At 41.7% G+C, this 13,192-nt stretch overlaps 1 protein-coding gene across 1 annotated transcript in view; it reads left to right on the forward strand.

Moving 5' to 3' along the window:
- The window catches only part of dbn1 (drebrin 1), a 40,857-nt gene extending 29,781 nt beyond the window's left edge, over positions 1 to 11,076 (forward strand). The window contains exons 10-13 of the mRNA XM_071547079.1: positions 8,196 to 8,321; positions 9,050 to 9,555; positions 9,662 to 9,761; positions 10,085 to 11,076. Coding sequence (XP_071403180.1) covers positions 8,196 to 8,321; positions 9,050 to 9,555; positions 9,662 to 9,761; positions 10,085 to 10,140 — 788 coding nt within the window. The 3' untranslated portion in view covers positions 10,141 to 11,076. The remainder of the gene's footprint in view (positions 1 to 8,195; positions 8,322 to 9,049; positions 9,556 to 9,661; positions 9,762 to 10,084) is intronic.
- Positions 11,077 to 13,192: the final 2,116 nt, after the last annotated feature.

The raw sequence follows: 13,192 nt of genomic DNA on the forward strand, positions 1-13,192 counted from the left end.
CCTTTTGCCTTGACTCTGTCCTCTTCTGTCTTCCTCCTACTCTCTCTCTCTCTTTTTCTCTTTTTCTTGTCTCTGTCTCTGTTCCTGTTCTCGTCCGTCTTCCCCCCCGCATCTCTCTGTATGGGTGCGTCGCTTCGTGTCCGTGTCCCTGTGTGTATATATCTTCGTGTTTGTTTGTGTGTGTGTGTGTGTGTGTGTGGGTGTGTGTCGCCCCGCCCACCAGGCCGTTTGGACAGCCCGTTCTTGAGGCAGCAGCACAGTCCCAGCGACCCCGGTCCGAACCCCCCGCCCCGGGGCGCGTCGCCCCTCCGCACCGCACCTCACGCACGGACGCAGCCCGCCGCTGCAGCCGGTAGGTACAGAAAATAAACGACAAGCGGGGGAAGACACTGACGGAAAGTAAAGAGAGAAGAAGCAGGGACGCCAGCAGCTGAACTACCAAACCCCCCCCCCCCCCACTCCCACTCCCACTCCCTTCCTCCCATGTGAAGGAAGCAACAAAGATGAAATGACAGTAACGCAGGGGGATGAAACTGCATGTGAATTCAAAATTTGAAACAAACAGTCATGTGATTCAGCAGAGGGAACAATAAATGATGACTAGATGAGACTTGCCTCTATTTTCATTAGATCAACACTGTTTTCCAGCATTACTTTTCAATCCACATGCATTTTCATCATCTCCAGTTTTATCAGTTCATTTTTGTAAACCCCCCCTCCCCACACACACACACTTTCACTCCCCTTACATCCACCCACCAAGCCCCCCCCTCCACCCCAATCTAGTCCCATATCCTGAACACCAGAGCAACGCCAAAAAAAAAAAAAAAAACACACCCCCCTCCTCCACCTGCCCTCCTCCCCACACTGCAGAATAACTTCCATCTCTCATTGACTTGTTTATATCCGCGTTTCGCCGTTTAGCCGAGGTTCAGAGCGTTTATCCGTTTAGCCGAGGCTCTTATGTGGAGTGATTTACGTTAAGCGCACACGGTCAGATAAGTCTGCACCAAGAATCCCAAATTTTGCAAGTGCACTTTACAGTTTTAGTGTTTACAGTAGCTGACACCGTACAATCCTAATAAATTGATAAAGTAGCTTCATAATAAGAGACGAGGGACAACAAGGTAACACTAAGGATATACATTTGCAAATAAATTTAAAAGACTAAAAGAGTTCTATTCTAGAGAATAATAGAATGAGAAAAAAACACTTTACAATAAGGGTCACTAAGTTAAGGGTTAGTTAATGCTTATTAAGCATTAACTAACCCTTAATTAACAGTTAACTAATCTGTAATTTACTAATGGTGTTCATGTTAACTAAGGTATTAATTTATACATTATTTAATAGTTTATAAAGATGACTGTTAAATAATGTATAAATGAATACCTTAGTTAACATGAACACCATTAGTAAATGATTACCAGACACATTAGTTAACTGTTAATTAAGGCTTAGTTAATGCTTATTAAGCATTAACTAAGCCTTAACTTAGTGACCCTTATTGTAAAGTGTTACCAAAAAACAATTTATGACAATAATGACAGTTGGAAAAAATGATCTGTCGACTTCCTGAAAGCATTGTCTATTAGTTCAGATGTTCAGAATGACAGAAGACAGCTACATCTACTTCAGTTCGTAACTTCCTACATTTCCCAGAATGCCTGTTGACAATCCTCACAGAACGGGCCTGAACTTTATATGTTATATGTGTCGCTCCTTAATGAGTCGCCTCCCTTAACTCGAGATGCAACCTGTCTTGCGGCTGCATTGCATTCTGGTCTATTTCCTGCTTCATGATTGCTGAACGTCTCTCGGTGCAAAATGGCGGCTCTAGAAAGAAGAAGCCCTCGCTCTTTGATTCTGAGGGACTGACACCAAAACCTGACGTTTACCGCTGATGTTTTACATCCTGAAACATTTTCTGATATCAAACTCCACTGTAGCTGCAATGCACCAAACAACAAAATACCCAGAAATGCAAGATATATCGCCAATTGCTGATTTTTTAACAGTGTTCTAGGGTGTGTTTTTCTCGTCTTCTTCATTTTGGGCCCCTCAGATTTTATGCCTCCGTCCGTCCGTACCATTCTCGTCAACGCGATATCTCAGGAACGCCTGGAGGGAATTTCATTACATCTGGCACAAACGTCCACTTGGACTCAAGGATGAACGGATTAGAATTTAGTGGCCAAAGGTCAAAGGTCAAGGTCACTGTGACCTCACAAAAGACGTTTTTGGTCATAAATCAAGAATTCATACGCTAATTATGACAAAATTTCACACAAATGTCTAATAGGATAAAATGATGGAGTGATGACATTTTATATCCAAAAGTTCAAATGTCAACTTCACTGTGACATCATAATGTTTTGCTTACCACTGTAGCTGAGAAAACGATCTTGGGTCATTCTACAAAAACGGTGGAAGTGCTGTCACTTACTTTTGCAGACACCAAAATCCTTTAAGTTGACCTAATAATCACATTAATTATATATGTTCAATAAATAAAGACTGTCCTTGCAATGATAAAACAAAATATATTGGCGGAGGCGTACAACCGTGAGGCGGTTATTTCTACTTATGAATGCAGGCAGTCGCTCTCAGCTCTTTATCCCTCCTGCCTCGCGGTTCATCTGCCCTTCAGCTTGTGCACTTGCAAACCACCTGATACACTGAAAACCTAATAAACTAACAAGCTAACACCGGAGCAAGCTGACATTCCACTAACCTAGCTGCTAGTGTGATTTATCCTTTATCCTTTATGGCTGCAGACCATAAAGTCTCTCTCTCTGTACTCTCTCTCTGTATCTGTGTGATGGCTGTTGACTCCATCGTCTCCTCACAGTCGCCATTTTTTTTAGATGTCGTCTAGTCAGCTGCCGATGTTGCTTCATGTTCTGGTTTTGTGAATATTTATGGTTTAAATATTTATTATATTTGGTTTGGAAGAAAGTGATTTTAATTCCCTCAGAGAAGAAGAGCAGTAAGTTTAACTGCAGAGTCGACGGTATTCTACACCCATCTAAACACCTTTCACCTTTCTCTCACTTGTTTTCTATCACTCCTCCAACTCCCCCCCCCCCCCCTCCATCCTCAATCACATGCTTCTCCTGGCGGACTCCGTCGCCTCCCTACACACACACACACACACACACACACACACACACTCTCACACACCTCTTGCTCCTCATCCTGACCAACTGACCAATCCGTGAGTGCGCGTGTGTGCGTGTGTGTGTGTGTGTGTGTGTGTGTGTGTGTGTGTGTGTGTGTGTGTGGCGTCGTCGAGCCACGCCTGTGTTTTGTGCACCCGGGTGTTACATGGATCTGTGCCCTTTGACCTCTGTGGAGTGGACCATGTTGTGCTGTACAGTGCTGTAATGTCTGTTTCTGCATGTTTTCAGGCTCTGTGGTGGCAGGCCGTGTGCTGGGTGGAGCTGGAACCAGTTCAAACCGGTTAAAAACTATTACGGTTTAAAACATACAGAAGTGTAATGCGTTCACTTGAGAAAAAAAATGTGCCCTGTTTTTCTGAGTTAACAAGATAATTATCTCAGAATTCTGAGAAAAGTTTTCATGGAAAAAAAAAAAATTCTGCTCTGTTTTTTAGTTTAATCCAGTTTTATTTTGCTTTTTACAAATAAAAATGGATCAAACTAAAGAGGCGGGACATGTTTGCTTCCATGAGATCGAGCTCTCAAGTAGGAATGAGAGCTTCTCTTGGGATTTTGAGATATCTCATTAATTCAGAAAAACAGAATTATTTATTTTTCCATGAAAACTTTTCTCAGAATTCTGAGATAATTATCTCATTAATTCAGAAAAACAGAGCAGAATTTTTTTTTTCTCAAGTAAATGCATTACGCTTCTGTAAAAACAAACCTTTGTCCTCTCTCAATTAAATCCCTCTTCCCTTTAAAGTGAAATATCTTCAGCAATTTTCCGAACCGGTTTCTATTTTTTTAAAAAGCATCCACAGTCAAACCTGGCCTTTTGTCCTTTCTAAATGAAATCCATCCTTCCTTTAAATTGAAATGTCCTCATTAATTTAGCAGCCGAGCCATCCTGCTCCCCTAATTTAGGTGTTTTTAACGCTCGGACTCGACCTCAGGAGCTTTGACCCCCCCAGTTGAATTGGAAAGCCCACCCAAGCAAGACTCTGCTGCGCTGGATGTGATTCGTCACTTTAACCGTCCGTTTGTCCCCCGGTGGCGGTGACTTTGTTCATCGTCTGCGCCGCGTTTTGTCTTGGATGTCCTCTCCTCTCCTCTCCGCTGCCTCTGGGAAATCTGGCTCTGGTTCCTCCACTTATTATTTATACTTACTGTCCTTCAGTTTCAGCACAGTCTTGATGTGATTCACGCTCTTCAAATTGTAGCTTTTGTTTCACTTCTCACAGTGCCGCTCTTTTTCGAAAGTATTTCTAACAGTCTGTTGGACGCTTTTATCCAAAACTCCATGAAAGCAGACATTTTCTTTACTTTACTCCTCAATAATTGATCATTCTTATGAGCCCAGGGATCCAGTCAACTGTCAATATGACCACATTTACTTTTTAACCGTTTAACCAAAGGGTCTGTCCAAAGCAGTTTACAATGACTGCAACAGTAGAATAAGCTTTAATTCTTGGATCCAAATTAAATTCCCTGTCCTTCCCCCCCTGGGACTTTCTGAAGACACTGAAGCTCTTTTTTTTAGAAAGCTCAGAGCTATCTGTGGAGCTCGTCCACACTTTGTGAAACTCCTGCATGTCCTAAATGTCGGCTGCTCAACGCTTTGGTTTGGCGGCTGTGGCATAGTGAAGCATCATCAGCGCCGGTGATGTCACACGCTGCGTCACCGGAGGCGCCATTTCAACATCCATGACTTCGGCCGATAGACGACATGGCAGTAACACGCGAGAGGCCGTTCTGTCCGCTGGTTATGGAGACGAGGAGTGACTAAAACTCTCTAGCTGGAGGTTTCAGACTGATTCAAGACCTTAATCAAGGCTGAAATTAGCCATGGCCATTAATTCATTTGTGTATTCTGTAAACATTTTTCTTATTTGCTGTTGTTGTGTTGTTTCATTTTAAAATGAAGTAATGTGAATTTTATGAATTGGACTTTTAAAGCCCATCAAGGGACTGTTGGAGTAGTGTTATCTGCACCTGTCCTGTACAAATAAACAAACTAAACTAAACTAAACTAAACTAAACTAAACTAAAGTAGGTATGAGGCTCAGCAGAGTGACGTGTCCATAATCACGGTAAAGACTTTCCTCAAGAGTGTTACAGCTTCTATACAACGGTTACCAACACATGTACTGAAATGTTTTTACTCTCAGTATTTGTGTACAAGAACAAAAACAAGAAAGACTGCTAACCTGGTTATGACAAGAATCGGCATAGAACCAATGCAACCCAGTTCAGCATGCATTATGGGAAATAAAGATGCTACATGAAGCATTTTTAAACCTCAAGATATTATTGCCATTTAGTTGCCAATGATATCTTTTCAACTGTCAAGTTTAATTGACAGTCACCTTGATATAATTATCATAAACAAATGAGACCATGGTAAAGATGGTTGGTCGCCTCTGTCTCAGGCCCGGGGGTTTTGTTACCACTCAAAATGAAGACCACATTTCCCATAAACCCCGTTGCTTCCTGTCGTAAAGAGGACGTTCCCCCTTGTCCCCCGGAGTCGCTCTGCATGCAGATGTTTTCTCTTTGTCTTGACTGAAGAGGATCACTTTGCTTCCACCATCTGCTGCCAGAAACTCTGAAAGCTTTAGCTCCGTTTGCTCTGGAAGAACAGAACCTCTTCCTGTTTTGTGCCGCAAAGCGATCCAGCAGATTTCCCTCCAGATCCACCAGGTGGAGAAACAAAGGAGGATGCAGAGTAGAGGCTGATAGAGGCTGATAGAGGCTGATAGAGGCTGATAGAGGCTTACGATCATCTTGTCAATGGTCTTGTTGTTTATGGTAATTCTACTAATGTCTGAAAATTATTGTGGTGATGATTCATTGATGTTAAAATACACGTAGCACCAATCAGATTTCCTGGCTTGTAACAACGCATTATGTAATCACTCGACAAAATGTAATAAATCTTCACTTCATTATGTAATAACACCCGCATTTTGCAATAATCTGCCGCATTTTGTAATACACAGCCTGAATGCAATATGTGATAAATTTCCCCGCATTTTGTAATAAATTATTACATATTGCGGTGGTTATTACAAAATACGGGAGTTGCCCTTTTTCTATGATGAGAATGCAATAATATGGTGCATTATGTAATAACCAGCCAAAATGGATGTCTTCATTCATAAAAATCGTTATAACATTCTAACAACAATGTTTATTTTATGTATTCTGCACCACAGCATATAGCCTCACAACACACTGATTTGCAGTGGATTTCTAATACACAAACAGTTCAGTTTTAACTTGCAAAAACTACTTATTAAGTAGCCACGATAGAAAGAACCATAGATGGTTATTACATAATGAACTGTATTATTACATTTTCATCATAAAAAAAGTGCAACTCCTGCATTTTGCAATAACCACCACGATATGTAATAATTTATTACAAAATGCGGGGAAATTTATTACATATTGCGTTCAGGCTGTGTATTACAAAATGCGGCAGATTATTACAAAATGCGGGTGTTATTACATAATGAAGTGAAAATGTATTACGTTTTGTAGAGTTATTACATAATGCGTTGTTACATGGCTGAAGCCACCCGTTGTATAAACTGTGTTCCTTCACAGCAGCCGCTCTGCACCATTCAAATCACGCTTGAATTCATTGAACGTCTGAGAAACAAGGGACTCACTCACGTCCGACTCACTGTGGAACTGATCTCCATGACTGTAACCGTCACTGTGTCGATGTTTGAGCTGCCGTCCTGAGCTGTCATAGTGTTTTCCACGCCTGGATCACATCAGAGCATGGCGGCGGTGACTAACCTGCACTGTGTTGCTGTGTTTCTGATGCTCATGATGCTCGTGATGCTCATGATGCTTCGTGCCTGCCGGTCATGCCGACTACATCTGTGGTTGTTTGCTGGTCATGTGATCGCAAAACATGATGTGAAAATGTTGATGTTAAAAAAAAAAAAGTGCTGAAATAACACAGGAGGAGCCGTCCCAAACTAAACACACAGATGTTTTAAATAAATGACTCTACATAGAAGACACCTTGCACAGAAGTGAAATTTTTACTTTATTTGTGTAGGTATGTGATCAAAATGAGATTTTTCACTTTCAAAAATCCATTTTTACAGGCAGTTTCAGAGTAATTTGATGCATCCCAACCCAACTGAACTTTTTCTCCCTTAAAAGCTTCTTAAACTCTTCCAGTCTGACCGGTTTACAGATTTGAACTGGAAGCTTCCTCTCAGCATCATTTGAATCAGGATAGTTAGTCCTGTCTGCTAGAGCTGAAACGATTAGTTGATCAACAGAAAATGAATCAATTATAATTTTGATAATCGATTAATCATTGTAGCCATTTATCAAGTAAAAATACACCAAATTTGCTGGTTACAGCTTCATAAATGCTAAGATTTGCTGCTTTTTTCCATTTCATATCATTATAAAATGAATACTGACTAAGCAATTTTAAGAATCACTTTGGGATCTGGTAACTTGTGATGGGTATTTGTCATTATTTTTGACATTTTCTAGACTAAGTGATTAATCGATTAATCAAAAAAAAAAAAGAATTGGTAGATTAATCAATAATAACAATAATTGTTAGTTGCAGCCTTACTGTCAATCAGCCAATCAGGAGTGTGACTGTTACGGATGTGAGAACGTATTTTTCAATTTCATTCAACAAACACCCTAATAATTGAAAAACTAAAAAACTAAAACTAGTAAGTATGAAGTATATTATTCCCTGTTCTGAGAAATAGTACATTTGGAAACAACTTCTTACAAAATGAATAATATGAGATCTAAACCCATTATAACTCCTGTTGTGATTTTTCCTGTGATCGATCATTCTTGTGTGTTTCCAGTCGGACGAAAACAGATTCTGTGTTATTTCAGCACATCTGGTTCAGGAGTGTGACGTCATGTTGTTGGTGGATCTTTGTGATGTGAGGACTTTTGTTGTTGTTGTTGTTGTTGTTGTTGTTGTTGTGCCCTGTTTCGACTGTTTGTTGCTGTGCCGTTCTGACCCACCAGGGGGCGACGATGCTGAAGAGAGCACAGAGTGCAACAGGGCCGCCGTGTCGCCCATTCCCAAAATAGTCACTACGCCCATCAAAGAGGACGTCAACCAGGAGGAGGAGAGCTGCAGAAACGAGTGGGGTAAGAAACACACACGCACACACACACACACACACACACACACACATAACTGTAACTGTCTCTCTGCTCCTCTGAATCACACACACCTACAGCATCATGACTCTCTTTCCCTCTCTCTGCAACAAGGGCTTGAACACGATGAGGCCGGAGTCGCTCACCCTAAAATAGCACAAGGCGTCGTTACATCACATCCTGTGTATTAGTGAATGTGATGAAACAGTGACGGAGATGAGGTAGATGTTAAATAACGTTACTCATCCCACGCGGAGCGATAAAGCGGTTACACTGCGAAAGAGGCATGCATATTTAAAAACAGAAAAAAAAGATAAAGGTTAAAGACTCTTGCTGGTGACATTAAATACAATTTGTGCTGTTGGCAAATCACCTTTAAAGTGCAATAAATTCACTAAAAACATCTTTACCTTCAATTTCAGGCAAAAAAAAAACTGATTTCACGCACCCACATTTTTACTTTTACATGCAGCATCTGTTTTGATGACTGTGGGTGTGTGATTTCCATTCACGACACAGTTTTGATTGACAGGTTGACAGCCAATCACAGACTGGAGGTGACCACATATGGAAACTGTTGCTGATATCCCAAAAAAAAAAAGCTTTCTTGAACTGGATATGGGTTGAATCACTGTTGTGTTATAGCAATCAGACGGACGTGTATTTTGTTGAAGGTTATTACTTGAATAAATCTCTGTTTGCTGGTTCCTCCTCAGGTTCAGGGCCACAGGAGCAGAAGTCTCCGGTCCAGGAGTCGACGCCCACCAAGCCCGTCCAGAGCGTCGCCCCGCAGGCCCGCGACTTCTCCGTCTGGGAGTCCGGGACGGACAGCCTGGTCGACCTGTGGGACAGCGGCTGTGCGCCCGGCGCCGCCCCCTCCCAGTCCTCCCACTTGGTGGACTTGATGGGCGACGGCGCCGACGCCAAACCCGTCAACGCCACGGCCGCCAACGCCACGGCCGCCGCCGCCGCCGCCGCCGCGGCCGGCGTCCGGCCTCAGCCGCTCCTCAGCTTCGACGAGATGATGGACGGGACGTTCTGCTCGAGCTCCGGGGCCGAGGACGACCCCTCCAGCCTGGTGGACGTGGCCGGCTCCGACCAGATGACCCTCAGCTACCAGCATGCACTGCAGCACGCGTCGGGCGAGGGGCAGGAGCAGGAGCTGGATGACGGACAGCTGCTGATGACCAATGGGGAGACGCTGCTGAAAGAAGGGACTCAGGTCAGAGATCCTGCTGCTGCTGCTGAACATCACACAGGAGGTTTCTGTCTCATTGTGTCTCATTCATAGATGTTTTCTTTCTCCTCCTGTCTGTCCGTCCATACAGGCCAGTGAGGGCTATTTCAGCCAATCACAGGAAGAGGAATTTGGCCAATCAGATGAGTGCTCGGCTAAACCTACGCCAGTCTTTTATAACAAGCCACCAGGTGAGATACTTATCTGAAAACCAGGTGAACAAAATCAATGAACTTTCAGCTTTGTTTTAACAAGGATACAATTCACAAATACAATACAAACACACAAAAGGGTTAAAAAAAATACAGCAGCCATATTTACAGTAAAAATAATACACAGCATGCACAAACAGGGTGGATAGGGAATTATGTATTGTATATATAATGTATATTATATATTAAGGTAATGGTTTGCTTTTACAGAATAAATGTTGTCAACAAAAGTCACCACAAGAAGTAACGCAAAAATGTTAATGTGTGTGTGTGTGTGTGTGTGTGTGTGTGTGTGTCTCCAGAGATTGACATTACGTGCTGGGACACGGACCCCGTGGTTGACGAAGACGACGACTAACCGGCCAATCAGAAACCACCACCGGACCAAGAGGAAGTAGGAAGTGCACATCATCAAGAAGCAGATTTTTCTAAAAAACAAAACACAAACAAAAAAAAGTATTAACAAGTCTTGCATCAAAAACAACTTCTGTATAATCTTCTAGAGGAAAAAAAAAAAAAAAAAAGTTAGCCACCGAAAAGGGGTTTGAGTTATCGTTAAAGATGCTAATGGGTTGGAAAGCTTGTTTTAAGACTTTTTTTTTTTTTTTCTGTGTGTGTGTTTGTTATTTTATTTATTTGTTTTTTCTTCTTTTTTTTTGCTATGCAGATGTAATAGCTGGGAGCGGGGGACTTTTGTTGGTGTATATGATTTATTACACAGCAAAGTAGCGCACAGCTGTATATTAGAGACAATGAAGCCCTGTGTACGGCAGCTAGCCTGCACACCTAGTCAATAGTGCTTTAATAAAATAACCCCCAATACTAACTACTATTACAATGGATTATTACAGCTGCCATATACAGTATATCCTCCTTCTTTCCATTTCTCTTTTACCTCTTTTCTACCTCCCTCCCTCCCTCAACACCGCAAAAAAATATTTAACTCCACAAGTCGACTCATTTTGCATTTAGTCTCAAGATCTCGCTTTATTTAAAACTCACTTTTGTCCACTGCATCTCAACTTCTTTTAAAATAAAATTCTCAAAATAGTTGATGGTGTCTTGAAGAAGGCAAATCTGCTTTGGAAATGATGTCACCCTGTTGGCCTTTTTTCACTTTTTGTGTTTGTTTTTTAAAAGTAAGATTTTAAGACTGAATTCAAGATTGAATGACTTGTAAACATGGATGTTTTTTTGTTTTTTGTGTAATTTTTTTCCCCTCTGCCTCCTTCTGGATGAACAGTGTCTTCTACACCAGCTCTGCCCTGTGCCTGTCGCCCCACTGATCTATTTACACTAGTAAAAAAAAGAAAAAAAGTAAAAAAAAAAAAAAAAAGAAAACGTCGTCTTTTTTTGCATCTGACTTCAAAGTGTGTTCTAGATAAATAGAGATATTTTTGAAGTATTAATAGTTTTTTGGGGGGCGAAATCTGGCATCGAATCTGGCGTTAGGATGAGCCAGATGAGTCCCGAAGCCAGATTCAGCCTGCGAATACTAGAAAAAAAAAATTTGAATTCTTTATATTATTCCTATTCTTCTAGAGAAATCTCTCCAAGGCTTGATAGATGTGAGAAGTCACCAGAAAATGAAAAAGAGAGGATCTCAGCGCCATACACATTCATATTCTACATATTTTGGGACGGCAGTGGGCCCAGTACCTGTTAGGAAGGGGGTGGGGGGGTGGGGGTTGGGGCCTTGCCTTGTCTAATCCTGTCTAGATTTTAATTTTAATGTTCACTTAACAGCAATTAGGCCTTACTGTCCCGCTCATGGTCTGCAGAGAGAGAGAGAGAGACAGGAAGGGACAGGCTGTGCAGGGACAGATGGAGGAAACGGTTTGAAACTAACTCGGGTCACACAGTACTTGCAAATATTGTTCAAGTGTTTGTTCTAATCTGCGTGGAGCACCAGATGAATAAATTTAGAGTGTCAGGTAAATTATGAATCACAGAAAAGTATAATAAACTGACTTTCATATACATTAATGTGGTGGTATAAAACTTTCTGGCACTGATATTATTTTCCTGTGTGGCAAACCAGGCCCGATATGTACGGGAGCCGAGAACGGCCGTGCTTGCAGAATATTTTTTTAATGCCGTTATCTCGAGAGCACGAGTTAGTTATTTTGTTATCTCGAGAAATCTGCCTTTTGTGTTCTCGAGATAACAAGATAAATTAACCCGTATCACTGTTACCGCTGCAGTTACCGCAGCAAACAAAACTGAACATTTATGCCTTGACTTCCTGTTCAGTTCTGAATCCTCCCCGACAGTCATGACAGTGATCTTGAAGGCTGGAATCAGGTGTGATCAAATGAACCAGACACTTTTTTTTTGAGTTCTCCATAATTATCCCGTGATCTCGAGAAATCAAAAGTCGTTTTCTCGTGATAAATAATCTTGAATAATCGGCCTTTAGTATTCCCGAGATAATCAGATAAATTAACCCGTTCTCTCGAAGAAAACAAGCTTTGTTTTCTCAAGATAACGAAATAATTAACTTGTGATCTGGAGATAATAACGGCATTAAAAAAATAATTGCAAGCACGGCCGTTCTCGGCTTCTGTAGATATGGGACCTAAAGTAGGATAAATAAACTGAAAAGTATTTGCAAATACTGCTGACTGTAAGTCTGGTGGGAAGAGAGGAAGAAGAGAGGAAGGAAAGAAGAGAGGACGGGAGGAAGAGAGGAAGGGAGGGAGTGAAAGAGATCAAATAAGGATGAGCAGAAACTGAAGTGGGACTGGAGGTCTTCTAGGAACTAGTCCTGAGAAGCATCTAAAAATACATCCTGTGTTTTGTTTCAGCCAATTTAGCTGCAGACGGGTGGAGTCACCACACGGGACGAGACAGTGAACGCCAGAAAGTTTCCAACAGTTTTAGGAAAATATTTGAAGTTGATTGAAGTACTTTTTTATGATTGACAGCTCACCTGACATCTGGACCCCCCCCCCCCCGACCACCCCACCCCACCCCCCCCACTCCATCTAGTCCTCCAAGCAGTTCAAAACAAATGCTAATAATTATTTCCAAATCCTATCTAACCCAGGTCTGCTGCCTGACTGCTTTTGCTCTGTGCCAATGCAAAAAGTACCGTCTGTATTTGTTGTTGTTGTTGTTTAGTTGACTCTCTCCCTGGAAACTGGAGGAAACACAGATGAGTGGGGGAGGGAGGGGAGTGTGGGGGGGTATATTTTTAATACCTGTCAGAAAGTGTGCTAGAATTGATATTCAGGATCTTTTTGAATATTAGCAGCAACAGCGGTTAGTCTTTCTGTTGTAAATTCCTGTAAAAATAAACTCCTACTAGGCAATAATAATTGTATCTAGAGAACTCGGATAGTGATTGTGAAGTTCAGCCGGCGGGAAAAGAACAGAAGCATCGCAGATTATTTGGCTCATTTTATTTT

The sequence above is a fragment of the Centroberyx affinis genome, unplaced genomic scaffold (genome assembly GCF_046629955.1).
Source record: "Centroberyx affinis isolate AG114_WGS23_722 - 3 ecotype Tasmania unplaced genomic scaffold, CSIRO-AGI_Caff_v1 ptg005648l_1, whole genome shotgun sequence".
Classification (NCBI taxonomy): Eukaryota; Metazoa; Chordata; class Actinopteri; order Beryciformes; family Berycidae; genus Centroberyx; species Centroberyx affinis.